Source organism: Xenopus tropicalis, chromosome 1, assembly GCF_000004195.4.
Source record: "Xenopus tropicalis strain Nigerian chromosome 1, UCB_Xtro_10.0, whole genome shotgun sequence".
Lineage (NCBI taxonomy): Eukaryota > Metazoa > Chordata > Amphibia > Anura > Pipidae > Xenopus > Xenopus tropicalis.
This window is the reverse complement of record NC_030677.2, coordinates 195,872,032-195,882,998: the sequence shown is the minus strand read 5'-3', so window position 1 is coordinate 195,882,998 and position 10,967 is coordinate 195,872,032. Positions and strand designations below refer to the sequence as shown.

The 10,967-nt window shown below is 40.3% G+C and overlaps 1 protein-coding gene across 1 annotated transcript in view; it reads left to right on the top strand.

Moving 5' to 3' along the window:
• The first annotated feature begins 4,501 nt into the window (after positions 1-4,501).
• c7 (complement component 7) overlaps positions 4,502-10,967 on the top strand; it is a 42,461-nt gene continuing 35,995 nt past the window's right edge. Inside the window, exons 1-4 of the mRNA XM_031894371.1 lie at positions 4,502-4,609; positions 8,159-8,220; positions 9,334-9,406; positions 10,147-10,288. Coding sequence (XP_031750231.1) covers positions 4,517-4,609; positions 8,159-8,220; positions 9,334-9,406; positions 10,147-10,288 — 370 coding nt within the window. The 5' untranslated portion in view covers positions 4,502-4,516. The remainder of the gene's footprint in view (positions 4,610-8,158; positions 8,221-9,333; positions 9,407-10,146; positions 10,289-10,967) is intronic.

Genomic DNA, 10,967 nt, shown 5'->3' with positions numbered 1-10,967 from the left:
GAGACTGGTATATATATATGTAATGAACAGAAATGAAAAGTTATGTAACAAAAATTAACTATAACAGTAAAATTGTAGCCTCGCAGAACAATCATTTTTTGGATGTTGGGGGACAGTGAGTGACTCCCATTTGAAAGCTGAGAATAGTCCAAAGAAGAAGACTTAGTTCAGAAACTATTAAAAAAGTTAAAAAAAATAGCAATAAAGCGCAATTGTAAAGTTGCAAGGAATAGGTCATTCTGTAACATAGCAAAAAATTGGTGTTTTAATAAAGTGTAGTTTGCCTTTTTTCTATATAGGCCCCTAGAGTTGTGAATAAAGAAAGATGGAGATCCCTTGTCTGTGGGGCAGCTGTAGCAGCTTGTATTTTGCAAAAGCGGCTGAATAGGATTGTGAAAAAAGTCAAGAATGCTGAAAGATTAAGAGTTTGCTTAATTTGGGGGGGGGGGTTGAGGGGGGCGGCCGGCATGTCTGAAGGGAGAGACCTTGAATTGCCCATCCTATTGGCCTTAGGGAGAGTAAACAAAAGGTTGCCATTTTCAGTGCACAGTGTTGTGCGTGTCGTCAATATTACCCCTGCGCGTTCCTCTGGTTTCTTAATCAAAGCATTAATGAACACATTTCTCTCTTTGTAATGGACTCTGCCACCATAACTGATATAAATGAGCTGCCAGTGGTTGCTAGGCATCGCCTTGCCCAGTAGGACAGACAGCTCTACTGCTGCTGTGGGAGAGGGAACTGTTATCTAATGGGGGGGGGGGGGCACAGCATCACTGCTGGCTGCAGGTTTAACTATATTGAATGTTTTACAAAAAGTTTTGAGCCCCAGCTTAGGGGCATTGCTCTATCTCTGACCCTCAGGGACTCCTAATGGCACAACCTGATTACACCTTACACAACTGCAGAGGGAACATTTGCTACACACCCCTGAGTGTCCCTGTCATTTAGCCAATTGTCATCTTATTTATTGCTTTGTGTTCAATTCCTGGGGTTTTATTATGTTGGGTTGAACCCGTCTTACTGTTCTTTGACTTCAGCTTATTCTTCCGCTTTTTCTTCTTCTTCTTAGCGCCCCCCATTTTCTAAATGCTACTCCTCCTACAGTTTTAGGGGTACAACACCCAAACTCCCCACACATCTTTGCCCTATAGCGGAGCAGGTTGCTTGTGCTTTTCTAAGGGATCCCGCCCCCCGTCTTTTTGTGGCGCCGCTCCGAACTCCCCAATTTTCCCATTGACTTTGACAGGGAAGATTTTCAAACTGCTGCCACACTTACAGCTTTGAGGTTTCACCCCCCAAACTTAAATCACATAGTCATGGGGTCAGCCTGAATGAAAATATGATGATTATTGGATGCCCAAAAGTGGGTGGAGCTGTGAACAGCCAATCAGATTTTACCTATTGACTTGGCAGAAATGCAACCTGCTGCCATTCTCACAGTAATAACACCGGGGTCCCCAAGCTTTGCAGAGTTAGGCACCAGGTAACTGTGGTTCAGTGTTAGAAAAAGTGGGTGGAGTCACCAACAGCCAATCACATTTCACCTATTTAGTTTCAATGGTGAAGTGTAAAATGCTGTCAGTCCCACAATTTTTAAACTTTGCAAAGTTGGTCACTGGGCGACTGCAGTTCCAGGTTACAAAAAGTGGGTGGAGCCACCAACTGCCAATCAGATGTCACTCGTTGACTTTCAATGGGGAAATTTAAATTGCTGCCATTCAGACACTATTAAAGCCAGGGTCCCCAGACTTTGCACAGTGGTTTTTACTATATAACTGTGGTCCACGGTTAGAAAAAGTGGGCGGAGCCAACAACAGGTCAGATTTCATTCAGTGACTTCACGTTTTTTAAACCAACATGAAGTTTGTTCTCAAACTTTCCTTTATGTTTTTTTTTTTGCTAATTTTTGCTCAGTGAAATATTATGCTGTTTTATAACTCAAAATATTCTTCTCTATTCATGCAATATTTCATTTTTCTCTCTCTGTGTATTTCTCTAATCTGTCTTTCTATTTGATTTTTGTATGTTACAAAATTTCAACCAGAAGGTGGCGCTGCTGTTTTTTTTACTATTGGTTGCTTAAAAAGTTTGTTGCAGTTTTATATTTACTGTAATGTATCAGCCACTGATTATTATTAAATTATATAAATGATATCAAGATATCCCGCAGCATTTTACAAAGATTATACATCATTCCCATCAGTCCCTGCCCCAGTGGTGCTCACTAAGGTCCCTATCACATTCACACATAATATGGTCAGTTTTATCAGAAATGAGGAAATGTAGAATTAAAGTTTTTTATACCACTAATATAATGAGTTTGAAACAACAGTGATGCTCGCTTTTTATTTTTGCTAATCGGACACAGTAAAAAATTAAGTGAGAGGAGGGAAGTTTTGTGATGTTGCTCTCCTTACAACTGAAATGCCAAGTGACATACACTAACTTGAATTTTTAAGCAGCGGCTGGGTTTATGCCCTTGCCCTGCCATGACAGTTTCCCAGTGGTGTCTGGATACTTTGTGTCTCCTGAAATGTTGCACCATGGCAGTAATATCGTCAATGTGTGTTGCTGGGAAGCAGGGCATCCTGCTGAGGTATTCTGAGGATTGCTGAGTGGCAGGAAGGACTGAAGTCTGGTTTAGGTGCACAGGGAGGAAGGTGCCCATACTATGCTTATGCAGAAAGAGAAGTCTAGAACCATCTAGGCACCATCCAAGATACAATAAGACTCGAAGGTCACCAGTGCTGGTGTTGAGGGTGCCACAGCCAGCCCCTGTGAGCACTCAGTGGGAAGCCATCATTGGGAGGATATTGGAAGGAGTTCCAACTGATTATTCTAGAGGAGTGCCTAAGGTAGTGGTCCTTAGTGAGTAACAACTACAAGCAGGGTTACAATATATGCCTAGTGGGGGGCAGGTCAGTGAGAGGGAGGGTCAGTGACATAAGGGGTGGGGTAATGATGCAGATGGGGGCATAACATCACATATACTTTACTTAAAATTCTGAAGTAACAGAGGAGGGCCTAAAGAGAAAGATAAGTACTAAAAAGTAACAATAAATAGAAAGGTAAGTAATAAAAAGTAACAATAACAATAAAATTGCAGGCTCACAAAGCAATAGTTTTTGGATGACGGGGTCAGTGACCCCCATTTGAAAGCTGAAAGAGTCTGAAGAGAAAGGCAAACAACTCAGAAACTATAAAAATGAAGACCAACTGAAAATTAGCTATGAATAGGCCATTTTTTAACCTGAAAGTGAACAACCCCTTTAAAAGTCTTATCAGCAGGCAATGCCAGTAAGATCATTTTTAGAAGCTCAGGACATTTCCCAGACCAGTTCCAGTAAGAAGACAGCAGTGCGGGAGGTTACAGGTCAAACAACAGAGCATATAGGAAGCTTACAGGGAACTGTATGTCAGCTAAGCCAAAAACAAGCTGTGTGAAAGATACAATGAGCCAGAAGCAACTGGAACCATTAATATTCCACTCTCAGATATGTCTGGCTCGGCCCAAATAAACAAGTAAAGGTCACACGCTCTCCTCATCTGCAGAATTATAACCCCTTGCAAAAACATTAAGCAATATATTGTATATATGGGGTTGTACAATATTTTTTTATTAGCCTTAAGGTATGAAGTTCCAAATGATGGGAACACCCTTTGTTGGGAAAACCCCAGGTCCCCAGCATTCCAGATAATAGATTGTATACTTGTAATGTGATATGAATGCATCATTTCTGCCCGGGGTGCTGGAGGGCAAATCCTGTCTCTGTCTCTATCCTGACCGTATTCATTAAAACATTTTAACTGTTTTAACCTTAATTTCTACACAGAAGCATTGTGTTGTACAGTGTATGTTACCATTCTGCTTCTTACCATGGGGCTTCTAGAGATATCCTTAAAGGGTAGTTTTTTAATTATTTCCGTTTTTGTTCAGCAATTCTCTAGCTTGGCGTTTCAGCAGCTATTTGGTTGCTAGGATCCAAATTACCTTAGCAACCAGGGTGTGGTTTGAACGAAAGACTGATACATAAATAGGAGAGGACCTGAATAGAAAAATAATAGTAAAAATAATTAAACTGTAGTCTGACAGAGCAATAGTCGTTTGGCTCAGGGGTCAGTGACCCCCATTTGAAAAATGTAAAGAGTTAGAAGTAGAAGGCAAATAATTAAAAAACTATTACAAACACATAACGAAATAGAAATAGAACTGGCCTTTTGACTAATAGAACTGGCCTTTTTTAATGCATCAAAATGAACCTCCCCTTTAATGAATTAAAAAATGAAATGTTTGGGTATTTTGCAGGCACCAACAGATCATGAAAGCCACATTTGGCTTCATTTGCACTATTATTCTGCACAACATAAGCAGCAGCAGGGGGTTAAGGGCTGATACCAAATGGTAGGGTGCTAATGAGGGTTCAGGGAGAAGAAGGAGGGGGGAGGAATAACAATAAACAGGATGCAGAGTTCACTCAAGGGACTCATCTGATTGGAGGGAAATAGAACCGCTGAGATGCTGAAGTGCAGCCAATCTTCTGCACAGCATTACAGTCTGCAGCAGAGCCTCCTTCCTACAGATCTTCCAGCTCCATCGGCAAACATGAGGGTAAGGGCAGATTATAAGGGGGGCACTTTTTGGGATATCATGTTGCTTAGGAATAGGGTTGCCACCTTTTCTGGAAAAAAATACCGGCCTTCCTATATTATTATGTATTTTCCTTATTAATAACATTGGCATCAAGCATCATTTTTACCAGCCAGGCTGGTGATATATCATGTACTTGGGAAGAGGTTTGTGCTGTTTAATATCCATTAAAATTCAATGAAGATAATCCACTTCAGACTGGATTAGTTTAGCTAGTCATACCTTCTTTTATTGTAAGTCTTATATTTCCTTAAGGTCTTTTTTGTACCAGTAATAGTACTTTCTTAAGCAAAAAAAAATTATATTATTTAGGGATATACAAGAAAATGCAATTCTAAGCAACCTCTCATTCTAAGCAACTTTCCAGCTTGTATTCATCACACATTTTCCGTGGTTTTAAACTTGTTTTTAAATGTAATTGCTATTAAAATGTCTGGATGTTTGTATTCTCTGCACAGCTGGTTCTCACGCTTGAAATGTGGCATCTGTATAACAGATTCGGGTACATTATTTCACGAGTCAAGAAAACTTTAAATTCTGCTGCCAGAAAATGCTTCCTTCCCAGACTGTGACAGTTTCCCAGATTTATGTGATTTCTTCTGTCATATCAACTTGCTCCCTTCTCTATTCTAAGCTGGTCTTTGCAATGTGCATTTTTGTCTTTTCCATGTACAGGTATCAGACCCCTTATCTGGAAACCCATTATCCAGAAAGTTCTGAATTAGGGAAAGCCCATTTTTCATAGACTCCATTTTAATCAAATAATTCACATTTTTTAAAAATGATTTCCTTTTTTTCTGTAATAATAAAACAGTACCTGTACTTGAACCAAACTAAGATATAATTACCCCTTATTGGGGCAGAACAGCCCTATTGGGTTTATTTCATGGTTAAATGATTCCCTTTTCTCTGTAATAATAAAACAGTACCTGTACTTGATCCCAACTAAGATATAATTACCCCTTATTGGGGGCAGAACATCCCTATTGGGTTTAATTAATGGTTAAATGATTCCCTTTTCTCTGTAATAATAAAACAGTATCTGTACTTGATCCCAACTAAGATATAATTACCTCTTATTGGGGGGAGAACAGCCCTATTGGGTTTAATTAATGGTTAAATGATTCCCTTTTCTCTGTAATAATAAAACAGTATCTGTACTTGATCCCAACTAAGACATAATTACCCCTTATTGGGGGCAGAACAGCCCTATTGGGTTTATTTAATGGTTAAATGATTCCCTTTTCTCTGTAATAATAAAACAGTACCTGTACTTGATCCCAACTAAGATATAATTACCCCTTATTGGGGGCAGAACAGTCCTATTGGGTTTATTTAATGGTTAAATGATTCCCTTTTCTCTGTAATAATAAAACAGTACCTGTACTTGATCCCAACTAAGATATAATTACCCCTTATTGGGGGCAGAACAGCCCTATTGGGTTTATTTAATGGTTAAATGATTCCCTTTTCTCTGTAATAATAAACCAGTACCTGTACTAGATCCCAACTAAGATATAATTAATCCTTATGGAAGGCAAAACAATCCTATTGGGTTTAATTACTGTTTAAATAATAAACAGTATAATAATAACAAGATCCGTTCTGAATTATGCCCTGCCGCTCCTATTGTCACAGGGGAACCCCGGAGCTACCGCCACCACATGACCAGGCAGTAGCTCCCTTTCTTACCAGCATCAGTAAGTCTAGTTAGTCTGTGCCTAAAGAATTGGTGTCACTCACACACTGGAAATAGCACCAATTGGACTTCCACACAATTGCGTCAGGTGTAGCAAAAAATTATATTCCCAAAAGCATTTTGGGCATGGGACCCTAAAAGAATTTTTGCTTTTAGACCCAATAAAGATGAGTTCTGTGGCAGTTTGGCCCCCACATGCCCAGGTGCTGCCCCTGCCTGCCCATATGGATACAGAACTGCTGAAGGCTTTCAATACTGTATTTGTGGAAGGCTCCCATTGGAGTGCAAAGAGCTGAATGTGTAAACTGAGGGCCAAAAACATGGTGCTTTGTAAATGAGACCGGCAGTCTCTGGGTTTTATTCCTCTGATATGTAACACTACCTTTATAATTCATTGTGTAGTTAAACATTCCATCAGGGTGAAAGGTTGAAGTAAGAAGGCCCCAGATCCCACCCCGGCTGTACTGTCAAACTGACACTTACCAGGCTAAATTGCTTTAATCTTGGTGTAAACTCTCAGAGATAAGGCGGTTTAGGATTGTATCAAGGTTATCTGCTTTTTTTTTACAAAAGGCTTCTTGACATTGGCAATATTGTCCTATAACTAGGTATTTCGATGGAGGGAAACGTAAATGTCTAACTGTAGATTATTTCAAAATTATTTAAAAGGAGGGTTCTTTGGTTTCTGAGGGAGGATTAATTCATCAACCAAGTTATTTTAGTTGAGTTATTGAAAAACTTGAAATTGCTGTATTTCAAGACACTACACTAAGCACCAGAGGTCTTTATACCCTATGGGTGGGGGGAATTCTGACTTCCAGTGCTTAGGGAAATGTCAGTGGCTGTGTTTTTGTGCTGCTAAAGCTCTGAAAATACAATAAATTGGTGAAACAAGTGCCAGCCCTCAGGCTATTGGGTCCTTCATTGAGTTAGAATCAATATGGTTTCAACATTGCTTTTAGTTAGATACTTTTTAACTGGGTTAAGCCAAGTTTTCCTGTAAGGCCAACAGAACAACACCAGAGACTCATGTATACATGCCATACGATATTGAGGTTTGCAATAAAACAACTGTTGAACAAAGCATCTCTCAAAAACACTTGACCCCTAATTTTATCATACAGGAGAGCTCTACAATATTACATATTTTTTTTGTTAGGCCATCTTTTGAGAGTCAGTGGCACTGCACATGCTCAGTGTACTCTGGGTCACTGATGAGAAGCCAGACTTATGGTAGAGTTGGGTACCCCACGAAATACCTGCAAAACGGTCTGGTTTTGGGCAGAGATCCCCCATTTTTCTGACCATGCAGGCAGTTCACGGGTAATCCACCTGGGTACCTGACTAAGGTTTGGGAATGATCCCTCGCACGCCCTTCTTTGAGGATACAGCAATTTTTTTCCCTTACCCTTCAGATCTGTCTCTAGAGTGATGTCACTTCTGGTATATGGTGACATCACTTCTGGTTTTGCCAGTCAGGGGTCAGTAGGTAAGTTACCTATTTGCTGTCTGGGTGGAGTAGTAGGTCTGGGTCGGGGGACATATTGGGGGGAACCTGTGCCTTACTCTAACTTACAGGTTGTTGGAAATGTTCAAAATATTAGCAGTAATGAGTGCTGAAGTAAAGAAGGATAGCTACCGGGGCACCTTCTGAGGCACAGAGCATTACAGCCAAATGGCCTCAAACATAATGTGTAGTGTTTAGTTCTCCTTTAAATGTGTCTGGTTTAAGTGGCAGAGCCTGTGTATTTTCCAGTTCATATTATTGACAATAATTGAAACATTCATAAGAATTTTGATTTTCATTGTAGGTGGAGGCGGTTATAGCACTTCTCCTGGTGGAAACATTCCATGTGTCTCCTGTGTTCTCCAGGTAAGATACTGAATGAGCACCACAAGCAAGGTCACTAGCGGAGATATATATATATATATATACATACTAGCGGGAAAATGTGTTTTTTCACACACAAAAAAAAAAAATTTCCAAATGACTTTGTTGCATTCGGCACAAGAATAAATGCCCATTGACTCTATGCATTTGCTGCAAGAAGAAATGCAAGAAAAAACGCTCATTGACTTTAATGTATTTGGTGAATATTTTCAGGGAAGTGAAACGCAACAGTTTTGCTTGTCACTAACTACAATATTATAACTGTCTACTAAACACTATTACATTGCAATATACACATTTTTGCTATTATTTATGTTAGGTTTTTTTCAGTTTGTGACTGCGAGTACATTAGACAGTTTAAAAAGTTGGATCCTCGCAGTAAGAAAATGTTAATGTTACCTATAAGGCTAATGGCACGCGGGGCCTTAATAATTCTCTGAATAATAATTTCCCTGAATAATTCTTCCTGTCTGTAAAAGCTGATAAGCTCCGCCCACAAGGAATGGACAAAATAACCCCCACCCATTAAATGATAGTTTATGGCCACGGATTAAGGTGGCCATACACTATAAGATCCAGTCAGTTGGCAAGATTGCCAAATGAGAGGATCTCTTCACCAATATGCTCAACCAAGGTGGCTGATATTGTAGTAATCCGATCAAATGGCAACGATGGGAATGAGACCCATCAGAGCGAGGACTGCATCAATGAGCCAACCAATGGGGAAATCAAACCTGCCTCATCGACATCTGGCCAATCTGACTAGGCCCGTTGGGGACCCCCATACACGGGCAGATAAGCAGGCGAAATGGTGTAAAGGATCCGAAGTAGTATAATGGGAAGCGCTTGTCACTGTGGGTAGAGGCAATTTTCACCCTGAACACACTGTAGTCTGCATTTTTAGGCCAAAAACTGCCAGGTAAGAGGTCTCCATTATACACAAAAGGAGGTGGGTTTCAGATATTTTGTATTTGGTGGAATTACGTGATGAAAAAAATACCTTGTCTCTTTTCTTAGGAGAGAAGGAAAGCAACATTTATGTTTCATGGAATTTTATTCTAGTAAATATGATATCAGAATCAATATTTTTTACAGTGTGGCCCCTGTACATTGCAAATGGAGTGAGTTTGGTTCTTGGTCAGACTGTGATGGCTGTTCTAAAACTCAGGTAAGATCTCATTGTATTGAGTGGGATCCAGCCTCTGGATGTCAGGGGATGCTGGGAATTATAGCACAGCAACAGCTTGAAGGTGGAAATCCCTTATTGTATATGGATGCTGCTCTGCAGGTCAAAGTGTGTGGCCTGGAAGCAAAGCTATTTCGTGGGCTGGTGGGGGCCTACATCTCAATGCCAATTCCACCATTTACTTTCCAAATTGGTCTTCTCCATTCACCCAGGAGATGATGAGGAGTTCATCCTGCACAGGACGTATATGAGCAAAATAACTGTTTTCATTTATTTTTAATGTAATCCTAAAATTAATTTTTACTATGTATCGAGATGGTTTTGTTTCTATTGTATTCATCAAAAAACAGATTCATACTGGTGGTGTAACATATACCACTGGGGCCCCCTGCAAAGAATCTTTGAAGGGGCCCAGCAAGCACCAAAGCCTCTACCAGCCCCCCCACCCCCGCTGAGAACAGATGAAGTACACCCCGCAGTCCTCCCCTCGTTCCCAGGCTCCCCTCATTATAGTTATAACACTGTTCATACTGACCGTGGATTCATTTTTTATTACTCATTTTTTCTTGTCTTTCTCTTCTGGCCCTTTTCTCTTAAATAATAAATTTATTGGCTACAGGTTGCTAAGGCAAATAAAATGGGGGACATAGGGCGCCAAATGTTATTCCTTAGACAAACTTGCCTTTTACATTGTTTCTCCATTTCTGTTCTGATGCTTGCAGACCCGCAGACGGACCGTAGAGGTTTACGCCCAGTTTGGGGGCTTGGAATGTTCTGGAAGTGCCTATGAGACGCAGCCATGTGTTCCTACAAGAGGGTGCCCAATAGAAGATGGATGTGGTGACCGATTCAGATGCTCCTCAGGTAAATAAAGACCAAGAGGCGTGTAGATCAGTGTCTGTCAGCCCTTATAGAGTGATTGTTTGGTCTTGGAGATCACTCTTGGCTAAGATGATTTTCCTACTAAATACAATTTCCTACTAAATTAATTATAAAGGAACAAATGGATATATATATTCTGCTCATTGCTGTCATTGTGACTGTACAAGGAGTATAAAGAGTGCCAACATGGTGAAAAAGAATTAACTGAATCTGGTTTCAGCACTAGAAAGTTGTGATGGTTAGGTTCTGTGTTTTTGGGGCTTTTCTTGGTTAAAGCACCTCTTTCAGGTTCAACATTTGGTCCGACCCTCAAGCTCCAAACAAGGCTGCAATAACCATTCAATCCTGCTCTCAAGAATATCTAGGATGGCAATTTCTGGTTTTATTCTAATCCCACTCTAACTGGCCTTTGGGAATCACTGGTCTAAATAGTCATAAAAACATACATACATAAGATTATAAAGCTACAGGTCGGAAATAGGTAGAAAGAGGAGGACAAGGGGAGAAACAGGCATGGTTTGGAGTGGTTAAGAGAAGTTTGGGCTTGGCCAGGTAAACATATAAAGCCCCATAATTTCTAGGGTCAACTCTGCCAAGATCAGCTGGCAGTTTCCCATCAACCACTGTACCCCAATAATATTATCTTTGTAGATGCAAAGGA